Source organism: Vulpes vulpes, chromosome 1 (genome assembly GCF_048418805.1).
Source record: "Vulpes vulpes isolate BD-2025 chromosome 1, VulVul3, whole genome shotgun sequence".
Taxonomy (NCBI): domain Eukaryota; kingdom Metazoa; phylum Chordata; class Mammalia; order Carnivora; family Canidae; genus Vulpes; species Vulpes vulpes.
In genome coordinates, this window is record NC_132780.1 from 134,645,043 (window position 1) to 134,668,878 (window position 23,836).

The 23,836-nt window shown below is 54.4% G+C and overlaps 2 protein-coding genes across 4 annotated transcripts in view; one reads left to right on the forward strand and one right to left on the reverse strand.

Moving 5' to 3' along the window:
• The first annotated feature begins 1,519 nt into the window (after positions 1-1,519).
• On the forward strand, positions 1,520-2,560 carry LOC112914146 (galanin receptor type 1-like). Its single transcript, XM_025991158.2, has one exon. It carries the CDS (start codon positions 1,520-1,522, stop codon positions 2,558-2,560), a length of 1,041 nt encoding a protein of 346 aa, XP_025846943.2.
• A 3,165-nt stretch (positions 2,561-5,725) lies between these two features.
• Positions 5,726-23,836, reverse strand: part of CPNE5 (copine 5) — an 88,372-nt gene continuing 70,261 nt past the window's right edge. For all 3 annotated transcript variants that reach the window (XM_025990835.2, XM_025990834.2, XM_072731270.1), the window contains 9 exons: positions 20,391-20,444; positions 16,582-16,643; positions 12,478-12,524; positions 10,813-10,994; positions 10,264-10,391; positions 9,932-10,034; positions 9,268-9,325; positions 8,791-8,864; positions 5,726-7,431 (listed from right to left, as the gene is read on the reverse strand). In XM_025990835.2, coding sequence (XP_025846620.1) covers positions 7,213-7,431; positions 8,791-8,864; positions 9,268-9,325; positions 9,932-10,034; positions 10,264-10,391; positions 10,813-10,994; positions 12,478-12,524; positions 16,582-16,643; positions 20,391-20,444 — 927 coding nt within the window. In that variant the 3' untranslated portion in view covers positions 5,726-7,212. The remainder of the gene's footprint in view (positions 7,432-8,790; positions 8,865-9,267; positions 9,326-9,931; positions 10,035-10,263; positions 10,392-10,812; positions 10,995-12,477; positions 12,525-16,581; positions 16,644-20,390; positions 20,445-23,836) is intronic.

The following is a 23,836-nucleotide window of genomic DNA, read 5'->3' on the forward strand; positions in this document are numbered from 1 at the left end:
TGCCCTGTGAGATGGGGCTTATGATTATCCCCACTTTACAGATGAGGAAAATGAGGCACAGAGTAGCTGGTCCACAGTCAACACAGCTAGCAAGTGGTGCAGTGGAATTTTGAACCCAGGCTCGGGCAGCCACAAGCTTCACCACAAAATCATGGTAGTTAGAGGAGGGTATGGACGCTTAGATGGAACAGGGCCCAGGTCCCTGGACCCTTTCTTTTCCTCCCCTCCCCTCCACTCATGTCATCTGCAGGCAGGCCTGGGCCAGGTAGAAGGGGAAAAAAAAGACAGATGCTGAGAGAATGACTAGAATTAGGACCCCACAGGCTGTTGTGTTTGCTGCTGGCTCAGGGTAAATACTCAGGAAATATTTATTTATTGAGTTAATGGGCAAGTCTCTCCCCAAGAAAGCTAGGGATGCTGGCCTGGTCTGTAGGGTGGCAGGTGGAGACACTGGCCCCTGAGCTAACTCTAGGATGTCTAGACCCCAGCCTGACTCCTAGCAATCGGGGACTCCCCATGTCTTCAGCATGTAGGGTGGTGTGGGGGTGAGGAGGAAGCTGGGGTACAGTGCTGCCCCCGACCCTGCCAGGTAGCCAGCACACAGCCATAGACGGCAGTCATTCCCAAGCTGGTGTGCCCTGCAGAGTCCTCTGGGATCTTTCAAAAAACACCAAAGCCCAGCCCAACTAAATCCCGTCCCTGGGATGGGACCCATGGATTAGTATTTTTGCAACTCCCCAGGTGATCCCACTGTGCAGAAAAACTTGGGAACCCCTGGCAGGGGCTTCATGCCTTCTCAGAGCCCCTGCATATCCACTTCCTTACTTGAACCTCAAATTAATATCTGCCTGTTTCATAGGCAGGCAAGGTTTTGTTAAAAAATATAAAAATATATAAATATAAATAAATATATATATATAATATGTATATATATATATAGGTGCCTGGGTAGCTCAGTCAGTTGAGCATCCAGCTCTGGATTTCGGCTCAGATCTTGATCTCGGGACCATGAGATCAAGCCTGCATTGGGCTCTGCACTCAGCAGGGAGTCTGCTTCTCTCCCTCCCCTTCTGCCCCTCCCTCAACCCTCCAAATAAATAAATAAAATCTAAAAAGTGCATGTGGTGTGTACACACCGCCCCCAAGCACTCCCTGCAGAAATCGTAGAAATAAAGAAATTATAAAGAGGAAAATGAAAATGACCTGAACCTCACCCTTTTGTAGCAGTTACTGATGACATCTATTTTTATTGTATTTCCTTCCTTCTTCAAAGCTGAGGAAACTGAGGTAGGGAACCTGGGTAACTTTCCCAAAGTCACGGAGCTACAAAGTAGCAGAGTCAGGATTCGAACCCAGGGTGCTGACCCGGCCTGTCCCACCAAGCTGTTGTGCGGTCTCAAGTGATTACTGCCCGCCAAGGGGCACCCAATGGATGCGGGGGGCTGAGAAAGGTGGGGGGCTCTACGGGGAAAAAGAAAGCTGGTTTGGACACGTGTCCTTGTGTGTCTGGGGCAGGAGGATGCAGCCCGGGCTGGAGCCCAATGCCACGTCCGCCGCGGGGCTCGCGGCCACACCTGAGCCACTGTTGCGACTCGTCCTCGCCGGGGCCTGTGGCCTCGTCCTGCTGGTGGGGCTGCTGGCCAACGGGCTCATGCTGCTGGTGGTGGGCCGGGGCCCGGGCACCTCCCGGCCGCTCCTCGTCCTGACCAACAGCCTCATGGTGAACATCACGCTGTCTGACCTGCTCTTCCTGGCCTGCGTGGTGCCAGTGCTGCTGCTGAGCTTCCTGCGGCCTGACTGGTGGCTGGGCCCTGTCGTCTGCACCACCAGCCAGGCCACCAACAATGCCACCATGTTCTGTACCTTCTACAGCATGGTGGCCACGGCTTTGCTGCGCCATGTGGCCGTGGCCCGGCCTGATGTGGCCCTCCCCTCTGGCCGGGGTGCCCGCCTGCTGCTCTGTGGGGCCATGTGGGTCCTGGGCCTCACTGTGTCATTGCCCAACTGGCTGTTCCAAAGGGTGGTTGTGGAGGAGGGGGCCGCAGGGGCCCGGGCCTGCCTCTTGCTCCTGAGCCCGGCCCAGACCTCCTGCTACTTCACCCTGCTGGGAGCCCTGGCCTTCCTGCCTTGTATGTTGGGGCTCGGCTGCTCTTTCAGCCACGTGGGCTGGCTCCTGTGGACACAGCCTCGTGGCCCCATTGGGGAGAGCATCCTGGAGCACCAGGAGAACACAGGGTTCATCCTTGTGGTGCTGGTGGTCTTCGTGCTGATGTGGGGGCCGTGCTCCGTGCTGGGCTATGTGGCAGCTGTGGGTGGCCTGCCTGCCACGCCAGTGGCTTTCGTGGCATCCAGCCTCTGCACCATCCTGGCCTACTCCAATTGTGCCGTCAGCCCTGTGCTCTGCTTCTACCTGTCCCGCCCCTTCCAGGCGGGGCTCAGGGATCTCTTCCGCAGGCCAAGGGCAGCCAGACACCCAGGGCGTGTGGGCGGGGCCAGTGTGGGGCTGGAGAGCATCCGGGACAGGGCCCCAGGAGGCCTATGGGGTCTGGCTGGGGTCTGAGAAGATAGGCTGATGGGAGACAGGGCTGAGAGTCAAGAGAAGTGGGAAGCCCTTTAGTGACATTAGAGCATGTCCCCTCCATTTCTCCAGGGGGGAGACTGAGATCCAGAGCAGGCAGGTGGCCCAGCAAAGGTGACACTAGGTTGATGTTCCCATTCCACTTTGGGACTCAGATACTATAGGCTTTACCATTTTCTTGTTATATGGCCCTGAAAAAGTCTCTTACCCTCTCTCTGACTCTGTTCTCTCATTTAGAAAATGGGTAATGATTATACCATGTTCATGGAGTTGTTGTAAAGAGAAACTCAACACATGTAACACATATAACATGCTTAGAGGAATGCCTGGTGCTTCCTAAGTGCATATGAGTGTTGGTCATTATTATTACTATTATGATCGTTTTATTTTTATTAATTCAGGGGCATTTCAGGTGAGTGGACGTGAGGTCAGTAAAGGGACTTCCAAAGGCAGAGAAGTGGGTAGAGGAACAATCCGGAGAATGACAGCCTGGGGTCTTTAGTCCTGAAGGCCTGGGGAGTGAGTGGGGGGTGTAGAGGGAAGGAGACAACTGCAGGCAGGGTGGAGGCCCAGAGGCCAGGAGAGTCTTTCAGGAACCTCTCCCTTCTTTGCCTGCCCTCCCCTAGCTCAGTCACACACACCTCTCTGCCCAAGAAGGGAACGCAAAGCCACCCTTGGAGCTGTGACTTTCTGAATGCCCTCCTTTTTTCTCTGTGGTTTATCTTCTCAATGTGGCGGGCCCCTTCCTTCTTTCCAGAGAAACTGAAGGTCTCCACCTCTCCTACTCCATCTTCTCTGAGAAGCTCCCAAACTCCAAGCCCTCCCCCTGGCCTCCTGGGAGCAGGCCTCAGACTTCTGTGTTAGCTGGGGAGCCCAGGAGATTGTCTTAAGTCCCAAGATAACCTGTTCTGCTTGGTAACAGTGTTACAGCTAAACACACACACACACACACACACACACACACACACACACACACAGTCTCCATGGTCAAAAAGTTTTGGAAACACTGTGTTGAACAAAATTAAATTGGTCTCTGCTGTAGGACTTATCAGAGCCTTGAATACACCAAAGACCACTGGGATTTCTCTGAGAGGAGCTCGGAGTAGGCAGTTTCCCAAAATCCACACTAGAGAACCAGTGTTCTGTGGAACACACCTTCAGAAATAACCCAGGAGAGAAACTAGTGTTAAGCACAGTGAAGATGCACCCAGCCCCCTGAGGCAGAAGCTCTGGAGACTTGATTCCCCTGCCAGGTGGGCATCTCCCCTCGACACATTCCCCAAGGCGCCCAGGGAGAGGCAAAATGGGTCACTGGTTATGGGAATTTCCCTCTTCCCAAGCTATGACCCCACCCGGTTCCCACTCAAAGCGTATCGGAATGCGAGTCAGAGGGGTATCTAATTATAGGGACAGTCATGAATCAGCTCTAATTTACTATAAAATAATAAGAAGTAAATAAGTCTCAAACTTTGGCATAATTAGTCTCAGATTTCTTGTGATGTGCAGATTGGGACTGGCTGGCTGGAGGGCTAATCTGACAGTAAGGTGGCCTAGAGGGAGAAGTCCCCTTTCCCTGTGATCCTGGGCTCTGCCGGCCACAGGGATTTATATATGGAGAGGGCAAGGAGGAGAAACAAGGTGTTGTCGTGCTCCTCAAGTGCACCTTGTGCATGTCACATAACTCGTGTGGGCTTATCTATAGGTCCCACGGTTCGTCCACACAACAGTCCTGCAAGGGAAGGGCAGTGGTTCCATCCCACACAGGAGCAGTCACTTACCCTGGGCACATGGCCTGTGAGTCGTCCAGGCTGTGCCAGAAGCGCCCCTTTGGTGCCCAGAGACCCTGGCTCCTCCCATGGGCTTAGCAGCAGTAGCCCAGGGTTGAAAGATTTCCTTGCTCACTGCTCCAGAGCAGGGGTCACCCTCTGAGGGTGCAACCGTGCGTGAATCAGTGTCTCCAAACTGAGCAGGGCCTGGCTCAGTAAATACTTGTTGAGGGATGAGTCAATGAGTGATCAAATGCAATAAAGTGACCCACTTGTTTTCGAGAGTAATCTGATCATGTTACTCACCTCTTTCATCTCCAGCTGGCTCTGTTTCACTCAGAGTAATGCTGAAGCCCTTACCATGGCCTACAAGGCCCCATGCATTCTGGATTCTTCACACCTCCCTACTCTCATCTCCTTTTTTTTTTTTTTTTAAACGATTTTATTTGTTTATTCATGAGAGACACACACAGAGAGAGAGGAGAGGCAGAGACACAGGCAGAGGCAGAAGCAGGCTCCATGCAGGGAGCCCAATGTGGGACTCGATCCTGGGACTCCAGGATCATGCCCTGGGCCGAAGGCAGGTGCTAAACCGCTGAGCCACCCAGGTGTCCCCCTACTCTCATCTCCTGAACTATCCCCCCACTTAACACAGTTCCAACCACATAAGCCTCCCTACTGTCCTTTACACGAAGTATGCTCCTACCTCAGGGTCTTTGCACTTGTCTTTCCCTTCTACTTGGAGCCCTCCTGCCTTGGATACCAGTGTGCCTCCTTCTGCCATTTCCTTAGAGCTCATATCAACTTCCACTTCCTCAGAGAGGTCCTCCCTGATCTTGTGCCTGGTGGAGCTCAGTTGGTTAAGTGTCTGCCCTTAACTCAGGTCATGATCCCAGGGTCCTGGGATTGAGCCCTGCACAAGGCTCCCTGCTCAGTGGAGAGCCTGCTTCTCCCTCTCCCTTTGCTCCTCCTCCTGCTTGTGCATGCTGTCAAATAAATTTAAAAAAAAATTTTTTTTAAATCACCCTGTCCATCTCCAGTCCCTTATTCTTTGTTGTCTTTGTAACTTTTTTTTTTTTTTTTGGTCTTTGTAACTTATCACCACCTGAAATTAGGTTATCTACCTATTTGTTTATATGCTTACTGGGTGTTTCCCTGTCTTATTTGTGTTTGTTGTAAGCTTCATGTGGAGACAGGCCTGCGTTTTGTTCATTGCTGCATCCTGAGTGCCCAGCACAGATCCTGGCACATTGTAGTTGCTCACGAAATCCTTATTGTACAAAACAATGGGAAAGGGAGAGAGAGAGAGAGAGAGGAGAACTGGACCCTGTCAAACAGCAATATATTTCGATTTTTCACAGCAGAAAGGAAAACAAGGAACTTTACTAAAAGAACCAAATTTACTTCAGTTTAAGGCAAATTCCACACAGAGACTGTCTCAGAGACGGGTACAGGACCAGACAGTGTAGAAACACCACCATCATGCATGACAGGAAGGGAAGCGGTGTCGGGCAGCAGACAGGGCGGGGGCCTGGTCTCCACCCAGGCATGGGATGTGTAGTGGGCTGAAGAGCCCCATGCTGCAGGAGGGGCTGGCATGCATGACTTGCTCCCTGTGGGGGTAAGGGCTGGGCAGCTCTGCAGGCCCAGGGGTGCCATCACCCTTCTCACCTTCCCCACAGCAGGGGCAGGGGCTCTGGCTCAGACACCAGAGCCCAAGGCTGAAGGACCAGGGTGGATCTGAGGTGACAGGATGGAACAGGGTGACCCTAAGGGCCAAGACGGCCTGGGGTGAGGGGTCACACTGCTGGGGAGTGGGATGCAGGAAGCTGGGCGTGGCATGAATGGACCCTAGGGACACCAGAGCGGAAGGTAAATCTGGGACTATCTGGTCAACCCTCTTGCCCTACTTCTGAGTCCCAGAAGGCAGAAGGGCCTTGCCTGGGCTCCCCCAGGCAGGGGCTAGATGCAGGGCTCGAACCCAGGACTCTTATCTCCGATCCCTGTGGGAGATAAGGGCAGTGTGAGAGTGCTGGGGCTGGACTGCTCCTTCCAAGGCATCCAGGGCGGCAGCAGAGGACGGGGCTCGGAGGGCCCTGGGCAGCCATGGCAGGAGGAGGGGATCCCTGGAGCCAGGAGTCAACTATAGAGGTGCCTGTGGGCCCACACCCAGGAGACGCTTGTGGATCTATGTATCTAAAACCAGCGTCATTCCAGAAAGGACTCTGTGCCCGTAAAGCCTCCATTCCTCACCCATCATGCAGCCTGTGGCCTACCATCACAGCCTCCTCTTCACAAGTCTGCAGGGCTCCCATGGCATGCAAGTATCCCTGGGAGGGTTCACACGTTCAGGCGTCCCTGCAAGCTCATCAGCCCCGCAGGGTTCACTGGAAACAGGGACGGGGTAGATACTGGGGTGGGAAGTCAGGGGCCAGGTGTAGGAGTAGACACCACAGGAGGAGGGGAGAGACTAGAGCCCTGGAGGAGAGAGGCCCACCTCAGGCTTCAGGGCTGTCTAGGAACAGATGAGATTGCCCAGTTGGGCTGGGGGGAGGACCCCAATCCTCCAGACTGTTAACACCTTCCTGGCTGGGCTAGAACCAGGTGTCCAGGGTAAACGAGAAAGGCAGGGGCCCGGAACCTCACCTCCACCACCTGTACCCTCCAATTCCCTGGGTACGGGCCATGAGGCCAGGAAAGCAGAGAGGAGTCTTCAGAGGCCCCGTCCCCCACCGGCCTTCCAGGCACACACGTTACAAAGGCTAGGCATGGCATAGTGTGGGGGGGTCTGGGGGCCCCGCCTATACTGCCACTGGCCTCCCCAGGCCCCAGCGCCTGCCACAGGTCAGGGGGCCTCGGGAAGAGCGCTCAGATGTGTGTGTGCAGGGGGGAGGCCGGGGGCGTGTGGGCTGGGGACTGTGGGGGCGAGGGCTCTGGGGCCGCAGGCGGGGGGCGCGGGCGGATGCCCTGTGACTTCATGTAGGACACCAGCTGGTCAGGAATCTCGGCCAGCACATCGCGGGCCAGGCGCGCCATGCTCAGCACGTGGTTGCCAGTGCGGTCCACGTAGTCCCTGAAGGGCACGAACTGGCCAGAGGAAAGACAGGGTCAGGCAGGGTCTCCGGGGGGAGCCGAGGAGGGGGGGCCCCCCCAGTCTCCAGGCCTGGGACCCCGCCCCACTCCACCCCAGCCTCTTCTCTCCCCTCTCAACGCCTCGCCCTGCTGGCGAGTTCTGATGGGCTAGTCTCTGTTCGCCCAGCAGATGCCTCCTGAGCGCCTATCCCAGGCCAGGGTACACCCCGGAACAGGAGCCCTTCGTCCTTGAAGCCTCGGCACCCAGCACAGGGTCTTAGCCAGCACTCCGGAAATGGTGAATGAACCCCCTGGCTCCCCATCTCCCCCAACCTCTCTGTCTCTCTTCCTCTTCGGTCTCTGGGCCCCACACCTAAAGTCAGCGCCCTCTGGCTTCCTCCCAGGAGGTGCCCCCCCCCCAAGTGCCTCAGCTCACTCCTGCCTCCAGGCCTTTCCATACGTGCGACCCCCCTCTCAGACTGCCCCTGCTCTGGTGCCCAGCCTCCTAACTGGTCTCCAACATTGGAATGCCCCTCCCCACCCCCATTTTTTTAATCCAGGGCATCTGGAGAAGGTGGAGCCTCTATATTCCCAATCTCCTACACACTGCAGGACAGTCACAAACAGAAGTGCTTGCTAAGGTGCATTCTGAGGCTTGACTGGGCAGGGACACCCTGGAGACAAAGATGCGTGTGCCCGCTATGTGTGCCATCCCACACGACACGTTAAGACACGGGTCCAGTTAGCTAAGCAATGCCCGCTCCTGGAGAGGGCTAGAACAACGCTAAAGACCCCTCCACCTTCGAGCCATTCTAACTGGGAAGGCAGCCCCGCGGAAGACACTGGGAAGTGCAAGGAAGGTGTCAGTGCTCTGCAGGGACTAGGGAGGCCTGGGGGCTCAGGGAGGCCTGGGCGGAGCATTGTGGTCAGGGCAGCAACCTTAGCGGTGTGTCTCAGAGTGGTAGAAAAGGGTCCAGCTGGGGAGGAGGGGTGACCCAAAGACTGCTTCCTGTTCCCTTCTAAGGTGGCCAGGCTACTCTGCGGCTCCCTCCAGGGGCCCTTTCCAGAGAAGTCTCTAAAAGGGGATACAGGGGACGTGGCGGGGAGGGCTCAGTCAGTTAAGTGTCTGCCTTTGGCTCAGGTCATGATCTCAGGGTCCTGGATTCGAGTCCCACATTGAGGGAGCCTGCTTCTCCCTCCCCCTGTCACTCCCCCTGCTTGTGTGCTCTCTCCCTCCCTGTCAAATAAAGTAATTAAAAATAAAATTAAAATAAAATAAAATAAAAAATAAAAAAAAATAAAATGGGATATGAGGTCCGCCTGGCTAGAGGGGTTCTGGCATCTTCCTTGGGGCAGGCAGGCTTTGGGCTTCACCTGCACGATGTCCCGCTCCGCCAGCTTCCCCCGAGAGGAGATCCGCACATCGTCGCCATCCAGCTCCACCATGGCTGTGGGAGGAGAAGCAGTGGCTGTGGGGTGAATCCAGGGTGGGCACCTGGGCTTTGCAGGGCCCATCCGGGACAGAGGCTGTCAGACCAGACTCCCAGGTTGGAGAGGAGGAGGCTGAGGCCAGGAGAAGGGGGCAGCCCCCAGGTAAGTGACTTCCAGCCCAGCGCTCTAGCTTTACCATCCTCCCGGGCTCCCGGGGTTGGAGGAGGCAGGAGTGACCGGCCCTCCTCCCCACAGCCCTGGGACGTGGGCGTGGGTGCACACTGTGACACACCCTTCCCTGTGCAAACAGACACACCCAGACCCAGATGGCCACACCCAGCCAGCAGCTCTCCCTCTGGGGGAAGGTCGTTCCCAAGGGCCTGGAGCCTGCCGGGAAGCATCTGGGGGACGAGCACTCACCGTCGAACTCCGCCTGGCCCACACCAATGATGATGATGGACATGGGCAGTTTGGCAGCCTGGGGGATCCGAATAGGGTCCAGAGGGGTGGGGCAACGGAAGACAGAAGGACAGAAGAAATGAGAGATAGAAGGACAGAGACACACACAGAGAAAGATCGAATAGGCACGAGGGGCAGGGACACAGACCATGGGGAAAAGGTGGCGGTTTCAGAGAGGAAGGGAGGGTCAAGAGGGGAACAGGGGTCACAGGTCTGCTTCTCTGAGAACCGCCCCCCCCCCCACTCTTCTTCTGTCCCTGGGCCTCCATCAAGTGGACATATTTGATGTGGGCATCGAGCTGTGCCTGCTGGGGCCGGAGCCCCTCATACAGGGAGACCACCCAGGAGGGGGAGCCATGTTCCTTACCCGCCCCCCCCATTGCTAGGCTCCCACTTGGACTGGCCAGGCTGGGCTGGGGTCTGGGGCAGTGGTGCTAGAGGTGGGTTAAGAGGGAGCCGGAGGCGTTGGGAGGAAGTGGACCATCCGGGGTGCGTACAGAGCTCCTCGGGGTGGGGGGACCCCTCACAGGCCAGAACCCCCGCCACCCCTCAAACTGCCCTGCCCAGGAAGCCTCGTCCCAAGGTTTCTCCAAAGAAGTGGGAAGGCCCACCGCCCCCAGCTCACATTGACGATAGCCTCCTTGGTCTGTGCCATGTCGGAGATGACCCCGTCCGTGATGATGAGCAGCACCGAGTATTGGGAGCCGTCCTGCACCGCGGCCGCCGTCCTGGGGGGCGGGGGCCGCAGTCTGTCTGGCCTGCTCTGTGCCCCTCCCTGCCCCCACGACACTTTGGTGGGGGCAACTCTTTGGCAGGAGGGGAGTCTCTTTAGGGTCAGGGCTCCCTGAAAGGCGAGTCAGTGGAAGAGCCACCCCCTCCCACCTTCCTGAGAGGACAGGCAGGGACAGCCTCACGGCTGAGCCGCCGGGGTGGGAGTCCAGTGGCCGCACCACTCACCTGGCCACATGGGTGACCACGGGGGCGAAGTTGGTGGGGCCGTAGAGCTGCACCGTGCGCAGGCTGTGGTGGTACGCCTCCAGGATGCCGTCGATGCCGCAGCATGAGGGGTTCTCCTGGTTGCCATTCTGGGGGCACCGGAGATAGGGAGGCTGAGCCCAGGAAGGAGGGTGGAGTGGGAGGGCAGCCGGGGTCTCTGGGGGGTGGGGGTACAGCCAGGGTAGGGAAGACCAGCCCGTCTGCGATCTCCTAGCCTCTTCTCTGGTGGGAGCAGGGGAGAGAGCCCCCTTGGCATCCCATGTCCCAACTGCACCATGTCTCCACTGCACCTCCCCTGTGTCTGGTCAGGAAAAGGAGGCCAGAGCCCACTGTGGGTGGCATCAGACATGGAGGGGAGGTGCTGGTGAGCAAGGTGCACCGTGGGCTTCTGGAGGCCCTGCTCCAAGCTCCCCTACAGATAGCAGGGAGGATGGGAGATACCCCCTGCCCAAGCTTGCCACCATACCCGAGCCCAGTCAGCCCTCAGCTCGTCCACCCAGGACCTCCTACCAGCGGGAACTCGTGGGACACCCTCCCGTCAGGAGGCAGCTTGGCCCCGAAGCCAAGTGCAGGGAACATCTTGTCACTGTCGTAGTGTTGAATGATCTCCCCGACGGCGGTCAGCGCCAGCGCATAGGCGTTCAGCTGGTAGGGGCTCATGTAGTGCAGGGACGTGGACTGCGATGGGTTCCCTGGGACACGGGACACAGGGGACACATGCTAGTCTCAACACTCCACGCACCGTGGGCTCAGAATGCACAAGGGGGTGTCCAATGGGACCCCTAATTTTCTTTATCCTTGACTCCCTTTCTTTTTCTCCTGCCACATTTTCAAAGCTTCAGTAAATCCTGGTTGCTAAACCTTCAAAATATATGCAGCACTTCACCTACTTCTCCCCCCTCTGCGATCCCCCATCCCCTTGCCCGCAGGAACCCAGAGGCCCAGACCAATTCCCAGCTTCCACCCTCATGCCTGCAGTCCAGCCAGAGGAGCTGTCAAACCCCAGGCAGCTAGGCCATGCCTCTTTCCTGCTCCAAAGGCTCTCATTTCACCCAGAGGAGACCTACAATCCTTATGGGGGGCGGTGCACAGGTCCCACAGGGTCCAGCCTCCAGTTATCTCCCTCCTTGCCTCCCACCATCCCTTCTCCTCACTCACTCAGGCGTGGCCCCCTGCCATCCCCACCTCAGGGCCTCTGCCATAGCGTGTCCTTCTGCTTTGGGGCACTTTTCCACAGATGCACACATGGCTCACTCCCTCTATGCAAGTGCCCCCTTCACGGTGTGGTCTTCCCTCAGTGGCCTCCTGAAAATTACAGCCTCCACCCAACACTCCCTATCCCTCTTGCCAGCTTCAGTTTTTCCCATAGCCCTCATCACCACCAATAACTGCCCATATTTTGCTTATGAATCAGGGGTTCAGCGGCACAGACTGCCAAGGAACAGATCCTGCTACAGCTGTGGCTGTTCGATGGCTCCTTAACCTCTCAGCCTCACCTCCTCATGCACAGCGTGGGGATAACAGTCCCACCTCCTGGGATTGTTGTAAGGATGGAGCAGGTGTGATTCTTAGAATTCCCCTAGTTGTTAGCATTACAGTTCCTCCCAGCTCAGACATCCTGCCACTCTCGGATGCTGGGGCCCATCAAAGACCTGGGCTGCTTCTGAGAAGCATGGAAATGAGCACTGGGCACTGCTAACAGGGGTCCAGACTCCAAGGAAAGTTGTGATGTTTCTAACCATGTGAAGCTGGGCACTGATTGCTCTTGGTGACTCACTCAGGGCCCCACCCTAGAGGAGGTCAGAGGCGGGAAGGGAGCCGGGGCTGGGAACTGGGGTTCCTGCCCTCGCTGAGGACCACAGAGCTCCCCTCCAGCCTGTGGGTTGGGCTGTGCAGAGGATGTGAGATTTGATCCTGTGAGGAAACACCTTTTCTCCAGCACTCTCCCATGGACCCAGAGCCCAGATTTGTTAGTGACTACAGTCCAAGCTGGGGATACTTCCGCCATCTTGGTTATACCTTTGGCTCTCCAGGCCTAAGTACCTCCTTCTTGGTGAGGCCAGAGAATATGGGAGAGCAGGCTCCCTGTGAGGGCCAACTATCACAGCTCTGAAAAGTCCTCCCCTTTCTTGCTCTCAGTCTCCCTCTGGCTCCTCTGCCCATTTCCCCACTCACCATTGGAGGCTGTGAAATCAATGGCCACTGTGAAGTTGATCTGGGTCCTGGAAGATGAAGAGAAGCAGAGGAGTTACCTGGACAGGAAAAAATCTGGCTTCCACCCCAGCCCCACAGCTTGCCATATATGTAGCCTTGGTGAAGTCACTCATTTTCTTCTAGTTCTGGAAAATGGGGATAGGAAATGCCAGCCACACACCGCACATCCCTGCCCCCCAGAATTGTTGTGAGCATAAGAAGTAGTCAGTGTGAAAGCTCTCTGAAGGGATTATGCTCTGTGTGGGCACATGGTGATGATTACTTGTTTCCTCCCCAAACCCTGCCCCTAGGCCCACCTGAGTCCAGTGAAGTAGGGTCTCACTGTTTCTGGCTCAAATTCACAGTCATATTCAGGGTTAACACTTATTTGACAAAAAAAGAGCCAAAGAGATATTGTGCATCTCTGAGGGAAGAACAAGACACCACCCATAATGCTGTCTTGCCCAAAACTTGAAACTGAACCTGAGTGAGATCCAGAGCTATCTCCCAGTTTACAGGAAATACAGAAGACAGAAGAACATGTTAAATGATGTTAAATGATGGAGGGTGTGGAGGGTGCCTAGGTGGCTCAGTCAGGTAAGCATCTGCCTTCAGCCCAGGTCATAATCCCAAGGTCCTGGGATGGAGCCCCACTTGGGCTCCCTGCTCAGGGGGGAGCCTGCTTCTCCCTCTCCCTCTGCTGCTCCCCCTACTTGCGCTCTCTGGCTCTCTCTATCTCTCTGTCAAATAAATACTAAAAAAAATTGTAAATGTAACAATAAATGATAGCAGGGGGATGCAGCCAGTTAAAGCCAGTCTGGGGCAACCCTGTGAGGAGTCCAGGCCCCCCAAGACCTTGTGAATCAGAATCCCTCGGTGGGGAGCAGGAATCTGTTTTGGCAAATCCTCAGGTGCTTGGGGGAATCAACAGATGAAAAGAGAATTAAGGAATGAATCAACCAATCACAATATGTGGACCTTGCCTGGATTTCTGATTCAAATAAACCAATTAAACAACTTTATAAGACAACTGGGAGAATTTGAACACTGACTAGATATTTGGTGTTAAGGGACTATTTGATTTTTAGGTATAATTATGGCATTGTGTTTCTATTTTACAAAGAGAAAGCCCTTACATTTTAGAGCTACATCCTGAAGTATTGGGGGCGGGGAGAAAATATGATGTCTGTGATTTGATTCAAAACAACTGGACGAAAGGGAGCATGCATGGAACACGACTGGCCAGGAGTTGGTAACTGGTGAATCTGGGTGAAAGATTCTTGGGGTTTGTTATACCTTCTCTGTACTTTTGCATGTATTTTAGAATTTTTCCATAATTAAAAGTTTGGTTTTGAGGATGCAGATTCAGGGTTGAAGCTTTCTGAGGGTTTGGTTGTTCTAGGTTCTGTGCTAGATGCTGTTAGAACAAACCCGACAAGATAGGAGTCCCTGATAAAGTCTAGTCTTGTGGTTTTTATTCTGCAGTGACCACAGAGTCACCAAGGGAGCTTGTTTGAAAGGAGGATCCCAGGGCCCCACTTGCAAGGATGCCACATCAGTCAGTCTGAGAGGGGGTCCCAGAATCTACTTCTTCAACAGACATTCCCTGACCTCATCCAGGGATGGATCCTGAGAAGGGGGTTCTGGGATCACCTTTAGGGACACCGTTCTGGTGGTTCCAAGGTGGGCTGATATAAGATCAGCCACAGTCCTCTCTCCACCTGACCACAGAGGAGCTGATGCTCATGGAACCATCGTCCCCCAAGAAGGGTGAAGGACATGGTTAGCAGGAGACCCAAGGCAGGGTCTGCTGGCCAGAGATGGTCCAGAGATGGTCCATGCTCTTTCCCTTTGTCTACTGTCTGGGGACAGAGCATCCAGAGGATTCCAACCTCTGAGGGACACGGAACCACAAGATGTCAAGAGCCTAGGTCCCCAACTGACTGTGTGTGGAGCATCTCCCCACCCATCCCTGCCACCCCGTGAATGAAAAATAAGCCTTTGTTTGTATTAAGGCTTAAGGTCACAGGATTATTTGTGAAAGCAGTTGGCCTATCCTATTCATCTGCTGTTTGTTGTCAGTTCTCACTGGGGAATAGAGAGATTGTGTGTCTGTGTTAGAGGAAGGGAGACACTTGGAAGGAAAGAGCTCTACTCCTAGGGTCACCATCCAGAGGGTGGTTCTGGACTATGGGACCAGAGCAGAAGGACACCTCCAGCCAGGCGCATCCAAATAAGGGTGAGGGAAGAGGCAAGCCTTACTCCTTAATTGGTCTTCCCCTGCTCTGGGTTCTGAAATGACTCAGGGAGGGAAGGGGCTGGAAAGCAGGTACTTTTGTGGGATAGCTACTCCCTGCAGGCTCGCCCCGCCTGCCTAAGGGCAGAGCAGGACAGAACGCAGGCTGCTGAGCAACCAGCTCCATCTCTGACACGGGCTGAGGTGGCTATTCCCTTTCTCTCGGGCCAGGTGGGCAGGGGAGGGAGGCTGGGGAAGGGAAAATCCTGAGACAAATGCCTCCATCAGCTGCCTGCCTGGACACGCAGGCTGGGCTCTCACTCCCTGGAGCCAGCTCTCTCACTCAGGTCTCTGGAGAGGACGAAGAGGTGCGAGGGAGGGCGAGGGCTGGCGCCAGCATGCTAACTTGCTGGGTACTGGCGGCGCCAGCTTTGCGTAGAAGGCCGGCCTCTGAGGGCTCCTTCGCGATGAGACATCACAGCGCACCCAGCCCTTTCACTCTACTGTCTCTGCCTGCATCACACCCCCCTGGTAGCTATGAGGCAGGTAGGGCCGGGATTATTCATTACTATGGAAGAAATGCAGCATGTGTGGACAGAAGGAACCCTGCCACTGGCTGGGCATGTGGCCACCAGCAAGTTACATAAAATGCAGATAATCATCCTCCCCCTGCCCACTGTGTTCTGTAAATTAGGGGCACTATGCAAAGGAGGATAAATAGGATGTGGATTTTTTGAAAATGAGCAGGTGCTATAGAATGTAAGTGCGGGTTGCTCCATGGGCTAGGGAACAGGGCAGTTTCGATGGGGGAAGGGACCAAGGGCAGGGTCTGGAGTGGGTTCAGAGGAGGGACAGGGAGGGGCAGCTGGGGCCTCTGGGTGACTACAGCGAGGCGTGTGCTCAGTAGGTAGAAGGAGAGCTTGCAACCTTGAAACCAGCTTCAAGGCAGCAGGGCGTGGTGTCATGGGAGAGTAAGTGTGGCTTCCCAGGGCCTGACTTTTCCCTCTGCCCTAGAGAACCCGGCAGCCAAGTGCCCGCTTGGCTGGGATGAGCCTTTGGCAGCTGCCCTGCCTCTCGTCTTTCCAGACAGGTGTAGTCACTCACCTGCCTGCACCTGTGGGCTCTCGGCTACCCACACCCTAACCTGGCACCTGTTCTGGCAGGGAGCATACTCTCTTTCCATGAGCTGTTGGCTGGAGCCTGCAGGTCTTCCTGCCTGCCTTGGCCTGGATGCCAACCCCTCTGGTTCTTTTTGCTCCTTAAACTCATGTTTGACCACCTGTTGGCCTTGAGATCATCTGATGGCTCACCCCCCCCTCCCCCAGAGCCTCCTGCCCCTTAGAGGTCCCTGATGACACTGGGCAGGTTAATCATGGCCCTCCCACCCCCCGACAGACCAGACATCAGAAGCTCAGAGAAGGAAGGGCCATTAGAATTCACTTAACTCCAGTCTCTGTTTATAGAGGTGGAAACTAATACTCAGGGAGGGAAAGTGATCTGGCCAAAGTAATCCAGCAAATTCATGGCAACGCAGGGCCTAGAGCCTGGGTGTCCTAATTCCTAGTCCAGAGCTCTTTCCACCTCCTTAAGCCCTTGGCTCTCTTTGTCAGGGAGTCCCTACCACGCCTGTGTCCCACCCCCACAGGTCCCAGGCTGGCCTCCGTGGCTCAAGAGCAGCCTCTGCAGCCACTCAGGATCCAGGGGCACGCGGGGCTCTGGGCAAGTTGTCTGAGGCCAGAGATGGGAGTTTGCTCACAGCTCATAGGCTATGTCCAGGGCCTCGGAGGGGCCAGGGTGGGGCCCCTTCCCACTCCCTGAAGCCAAAGAAACCGAGCTGGATCTCTTCTCACCCTCCTTTGATGTAGTCAAGAAATGTGCACTCTGATTCCACAGCAAAGGAAAGCAGCGTGACCTTGAAAACAAAACAGTTTGGTCAGCAGGGAGCTCAGGGCTGGTTTGCGGAAAGTGAAGGAGCATGGAGCATGCAGCACCAAGTTTGCAGACTCTGTCACATACAGTACCCACAAGGACCCTACAAAGTACAACTATTATCTCATCTTATAGCCAAGGAAACAGGTTCAAAGAGGCAATGCAGCATGCCCAAGGACACCACCGGAGCCTGGTCGAGTGAGCCCAAACCCGGGTCTGTCTGACTCCAGAGCCTGCCTCCTTGACCATGATGCTCAGCTGCATCCCAGCAGGGCACGGTCTCTGACACTGGAGCACCGGGGCTCAAGCCAAGAGCACAAGTTTCCCCTAAGTGGGTCCGTGCGTGGAGTGTAGAAGACAGGGGGTCTTTCTGAAACAGGCCTAACAACCTGCCACTGCTGACAAGGTCCTTGCCATGCTAACGATCGATCTCAAATCTCTACCTTCTCAGCCCCAAGACCCTCATAAAGCAGCCTGTTCTCTCTTGGGAGGTAACTGACCTGGGGCTCCCTCTCCAGAGCACACCCTGCCGTTCAACCTCTGCCCCCTGTCGGCTTTGGCATTGGCTTTGCCTAGACAGGCAGACCTGGCAGCTTATTACGATAATGATTTAGGATCGTGGAGACAAGTAAGTGAAAGCCTGGCTGCCAAAATCAATTAAATGAGGCAAGATTTGGAAGCAGGGGAACTTTTACCTGTGTCAGAGAACTTGACCCTAGAATTTGGGGAACCCTCTACTGGTGCAGACTCTGCTATCTTTATCAACTCTCTGGATAGGCCAGGGAGGGCCTCTGCTTGATATTAGCCCAAATAAGGGGAGGGTGTGTGGGCGCTGCGCTGGGCCTTGGAGACCCCACCTGCTGTGATTACAGTGTTAGGCGCCTGGATGGACAAAGCCTCCCTTCCATAGGAGTGGACTATGGCAGCGGCCTCCACCCTGACTGATGACCACCAGCCTCCCTGGGGAGCTTTTAAAACCTCCTGCAGCCTGGCTGAGGACCCCAAACCAATTATATCAGTTTAGGGAGTAGGGCTCTGGCCCTGGATCTTTTCTTAGCTCCTCACATGAGTCTACCCTGCAGCTGGGGGTTGAACCCCACTCCCCACTCCCATCCCCCAAAGGCCCTGGGATGAAGTAGTTCCCTAACCTGCCTGACCATATGGATACCCAGGGCCTTGCTGCTCAAAGTGTGGTCCCTGGACCAGCAGCAGCAGTTATCACCCTGATGCTGATTAGAAAGGTGGACATGCAGATTCTTGGCATTTTACCAAGATCCCCAGAAGATTCTGCACATAGTAAGTAAGGTATGAGAAGCGGTAAATATGGGTTCCTAGGCCCCAGCCTAGGCCTCCTAAAATGGAAGCCCAGGGAATAGACTAGGCATTTGCTTTTTTAAAAAAGATTTTATTGATTTATTTGAAAGAGAGAGAGAGATTGCAAGAAGGGGAGAGGGGAAGAGGGAGAAGCAGACTCCCTGCTGAGCGGAGAGCTCAATGCAGGACTCGATCCCAGGACCCTGGGATCATGACCTGAGCCAAAAGCAGATGTTTAACGAACTGCACCACCCAGGTGTCCTGGGCATGTGCGTTTAATAAGCATCCAGAACTGGGACGCCTGGGTGGTGCAGTCGGTTAAGCATCTGACTCGATTTCAGCTCAGGTCATGATCTCAGGGGCATGAGATCGAGCCCTGCGTTGGGCTCTGGGCTCAGAAGGGTGTCTGCTGGAGATTCTCTCTCCCTCTCCCTCTGCCCCTCCAGATCATATGTACTGTCTCTTTCTCTCTCTCTCAAATAAATAAATAAATCTTAAAAAAAAAAAAAGCATCCTGGGCCCTGACTGATATTTTTATGGTGAAGACTGACCCAAGAAAAATAATGTCCCCTCTCTGGGTGTCAGTTTCCTTATCTCTAAGAAAACTAAAGATCAGTGGTTTTCAGGCAGCCCTGGTGGCGCAGCGGTTTAGTGCCGCCTGCAGCCCAGGGGGTGATCCTGGAGACCCTGGATCGAGTCTCACATCGGGCTCTCTGTATGATGCCTGCTTCTCCCTCTGCCTGTGTCTCTGCCTCTCTCTCTCTGACTCTATGAATAAATAAATAAAAATCTTTAAAAAAAAAAAGAAAGATCAGTGGTTTTCAAACTTTGTGTGTGTATGTGTGTGTGTGTGTGTGTGTGTGTGTGTTAGCTGTACATCCAAGATTTCTCAGCTGGGGAAGGTGCTGCGTCCCCTAGAGGCATGAGAATGTGTGGGAAAATTTCAGGGGTCTCCCAGTGACTGTGGCACTTAGCCATGGGCCAAGGCCAGGAGTGCTAAGCACCCCACAATGCACAGGGAAGTCCTGGGAAATGAAGAATGATCCTGTCCAACATGCTGACAGCATTCCCACTGAGAAACACTGCAGCTTCTCCAAGCCTGACTGGGAAACAGAATCACTCCCCTTTGAATGAGCAGAGTACTTTGCAGTTTACAAGTTCTCGTCTCCAGCTCTCTGTCAGATCCACCCAGTGCAAAAAGCAGGGTAGGGATGATTTATTAGCCCCATTTTACAAATGGAGAAAATAAGGGTCCTCAGAGGAACCTCAGAGCTCCTTAATGAGGACCTCTTCTGGGTCTGGAGTTGCAGTTTACTTAAATCTAATGACTAAATGTGGCTACATTAGCTGATGGGGCTATGGACCTCTACAGTGGGGAGGGCAGGAAGGAAGCAGCTCTGAATATATTTGCAGGGCAAAGACATTGGCTTGTACAAGAAATGCACTGTGGGCTGTACCTCAGGACCTTTACACATGCTCATCCCTACAGCTATTATTCCCTTTCCTCAATATCCTGAATACTTGTTTGTTCACCTTCTTCAAATCTCTGCTCAAACATCACCTTCTTAGAGAAAATCTTTCCTTGACTACTTGATATAAAATAGTAGTTTTGTCTCTGGCATTGCCTAACCCTTTACCTTCTTATGCTTTTTTTCCACAGCACTCACACCCATGTGACAAATACACGTATGTGTGTGTGTATATACATATATATGTCTTCTACCTCCCTCACTAAAATATAAGTACCAAGAACCAGATATTTAGGTCTGTCTGCTTCCCAGCTGTATCCTTCATGCTGAGAACATGGTAGCGCTCAGGAAATCTTTCTTGGACAAATGCATGAATGTTCTGGAGACTGGCCTCTGGAAGCCACACACTAGTGTAATCCTAGGATCGTCATGACAAACGGGCAGTGCCAGCTACGCGCTCTCAACTGAACTGTAGTGCTGCCTGCCATCTCTAGCTCTGTGACCTTGGGTGAGTCACTTCCCTGCTGGCAGCCTTGGTTTCCTCTCTTATGATGAGAAGATGTCTGCCTCTCAAGGAAACAACCTGTGAAAAGCACCGCAATGGGGAATTTCCCAGAGTTAAGGGCCCCATGCTCACTACTCCTTTTCCTCTCCCTTTCTGCAGGAAGTCCCCACGGGAGTTTCTCTCTGGGATTTCTCATTCTTTACCACAGTGCCTATGTGTGGCCTGCACCATCTACACACCGTCTACCATCCACCGGCTACCCCCCAACCTGTTGCTCCATCAGCCCCACCCCTCCCCACCCCCAACTCTCCAGGTCTGGTTCCCACACTCTGCAGGAACCCACATGGACACGCAGGAGTCCTGACACCAGACATAGCTCAGGCCTCAGGATGCCTGAACCGGGCTGCGGGGGTGGGGTGGGGCTGGGGGGTTGGCTACTCACTGTGCCAGAATTCACGTATTTCTTTTTCTTCATTTTCTTTTTTGGGTTTACCACCTGCATAAAAAAAAAAAAAAAACAGTTGGTGGGTAAGGAGTGTTTCCAAGCAGTCAGGGCCAGGCTCCTAGAGCTTGTAGCCACCCTCAGGTATGGCCTCAGCCCCAGCAAGCAGACTGTGGGGCGTGAAGACTGGGGAGGGGGGGTATGGGAGGTCCAGGGGACGAGGGTCCTGGGAAGGTTTTGTGAGATACTGGCATTCAGATTTACGCAAGCGGGCTTCCTGATTAGACCCGGTGTTGCACCACCAAACACACCAGGAATAATATTTATTTAACCTTTTTTCCCCATTGCTCCCCCAAACACAGCCTCCACCCAATGCGGCCAAAGGATGCCCTCTATGCCTGCTCTTGTGTGTTGGCTCAGGCTGCTCCCCTCACCCCAAATGTCTTTCCCTCCTCTCTCCACCAATTCCCACCCTCCCTGCTCCTCCTTGGAGATCCAGCCCTAGGGCCTTTGAGACTCCCCTCTCCACCCCCACCCGCCTAACAGGACAGTGAGAACTTTAACTGTTCCTCTCGTGAAAGCTTTCATCCCAAACCAGACCTGTCATCAGAGAATATAGGACAGGCCTAGGCACATATTTAGTAGATGCTAAAAAAAAAAAATCACTTATTGGTGGGCTTAACTCAGTGGTCTCAACTGCCCGCCCCTTCAATATTTGGCCATGTTTGGAGACACTTTGGATGTCACAACTCAGGGAGAAGACAGAGGCCAGGGACGCTGCTGAACATCATGCCATGCACAGGGCAGCCCCAGCCACCCACCCCCACCCTGCCCCAAGAATCATCAAGTCCAACATTGAGTAGCATGGAGGCTGAGAAGCTGGGGGCCCAGTGAGGGGAGCACCTTGCCCTGTGAGGCCTCCAGGGGGCTTCCACATGGCTGCATCTACACTGGCCTTCAGCCCCACTGGCCGTTCTGCTTGGGGCGGGGGGTGGGGCGGATTCAGGCCCCACTTTTCCCTAATCTCCCATCAAAGGAGGCAAGGCGGGTTGATTTTCACACTAGTTCTGTCCTCCACAGGTTTCTGGTGAACTCACTGGCCCTCCCCCCATCTCCTGTTCTTCTGCAGGCAGAGGCCGCAGGCTTTGTCTTTAGCAGAGGCCTCTTCTGCCTGAATGAGTGCTGATACCCATTTCTGGGGATCAGGAGACAAGACACAGGGACAGAAACAATTTGCCCAAGGTTGCCTAGTGCTCTGCATGGTGACAAAATTAGAAACCAGGTCCCAGCTCGCAGGCAGACAGTGCTGCCCACCTGGGTGTCACCCTGATAACAAATACAAATGCAAATATTTATGGGGTTGGGGAAAGATTTGTCTTCAGGAGATAGAGGACAAGAGGAACCAAAAAAGGGAAGCCAGGAATGTGAAAGGAGTTGGAGGAAGGGAGGACCATTCCAGGCTGAGCATCAGTGAGGCTTGCCGGGAACAGGTAGTGTTGAAGGCAGGTTTTGAGGGCAGGAGTGTTTGGGCATGGGGTGATGGAGGGAGGGCTTTCCAGTCAGAGGATATAGTTTGGGGGAGGGGCCATAGAACTGGACTCCAGAACCACAGGGTGGAAGAGTAAACTGGGCTAGCTGGAAGAGAGCCTAGAGCACCAAGTTAAATGTCTGAACATCACCCAGCAGCCAGCAGGGAACTCTGATGACCTCTAAGCTGATAGAGGGGCACAATCACAGCAGACTCTAGGATGCCAGGACCTGGTGGAAATGAGTATGAGGGGAGAAGGAGAGACACCAGGGGCATGTTAACCTGCCCGGTTTTGCCACGTAATGGCTGTGTGACCGCAGGCAAGTTACCTGACCTTCTTGTGCCTCAGTTTCCTCGTCTCTAAAATAGGAGTGAAAAGTACCTGCCTTATAGAAAGGTATGGGGATGAAATAGGTCAATACAAGGTAAGTGTTTAGGACATGGTCCGGAATGAAGTAAATACTATATAAGCGCTAGCTGCTATTAATTTTTATTACTACCACAACTACCACCCCCACTAGTCCAGGTGAGAGGTAATGAGGGCCTGGGGGTTGTTGGAACAGGTACCTAGCTATGACAAAACTCCACTGTCAAGAAGTGACCACAGACCTTGGGGCCAGGGCATGGCTGTGGGGGCAGGAAGGAAGGGGCAGGGGTGACCATGGAAGACACAGAAGGAAGAGCTGGATTTGGCGCCCAGGTGGGAAAGCTGGCAAGCTCTACAGGTGGAAACTATGAACATGGGGAGAGAAGCCCAGAACGACTTCCGAGCCCCATGGGCACGGAGGCATCCAGATGATACGGCATTCACAGACACATTTGTGGAACACCATGCGCCAGGCAAGCTCCAGTGCTGTGGTGCCTCAGTTTCCCAATCTGGTCCCAGGAGGGTGTGGAATTTGAGAACCGAACACATCTCCAACTTTTATTCCCAAGTAGCCCTCCCAGCTGAGGAGAATAAACATGGATTCCTGGGGGTCTGGGTGTCACCCAAAGACCTGGCCACAAGCACATTTCTTTGAAGTCTTCTACGTTACCTTTAAATTAGCCTGTAGTCCACATTTCCACTCTCTAATTATAACTGTTTTAATATTAAAGCAATGTTTTGTTCTCAGATCCTCATGTGAAGTGGGTACTGAAGAAACGCCCTGTTTATTCTGAGGTTTCATGCACTCCAGCACACACCTCCACCCCAGGGACCAGCCTCTCCAGCCCGCGTGGGCGGTGCCCTCAACTCCGTGTGGGGCACCGTCGCCCCCTGAGGGCCAGGCTGGGAACTTCCCAACTCACGGGCTGGAATTCTCAGCCTTGTCCTCTCCCTCTGCTCACACCCCTGGGCAGGTCTGGGTTCTGCCCTCCTGGGCAAGCAAGCAAGCCACCCGGTGGCTCCCAGGGGCCAGGAGCTGTGCTGGTTTTGGGAATAAATACAGTAGTGACTGAGACACCACCCCACCCTTGAGGACCCCATGGTCTTTGACGGGGTGGGAAGTATGGCAAACAGTTTAACACCCCTGGGAAGGGGGTTAGTGAGGGAGGCATGGGAGCATGGAGGAGAGGTATTTATTTACCTCAGACTTTGGGGGTGGAGTGAGTGTGCAGGTGGAGAAGATTCCTAGAGGAGGAATATACCCAAAGGGAGTCCCCAAGGATCCATAGGCCCAACCAAGTGAAGAAGAACAAAGGGAGCCCCAGGGGAGCACTATGGAGTGAGGCCCAGAGGCCCACCCAGCAGGGAGGTTCAGAGAGCATAATGGGGCTACCACCGGTAGTGGGCAGAAGGGAGGGGCCGGGGCAAAAGCCCAGGGGCCTCCTAGGGGTGGGTGGTGTGAGTCTACTTAGAAACCCCTACTGGTTGCTCACAGATTCTAGGTTGCTGGGACATGGTGCCCATGTGGAGGAGCTTGGACTCTACCTTGTA

What these genes read in the sequence shown, in the direction of transcription:
- LOC112914146 (XM_025991158.2), top strand. Translation starts at nt 1,520, where the DNA reads ATGCAGCCCGGGCTGGAGCCCAATGCCACGTCCGCCGCGGGGCTCGCG.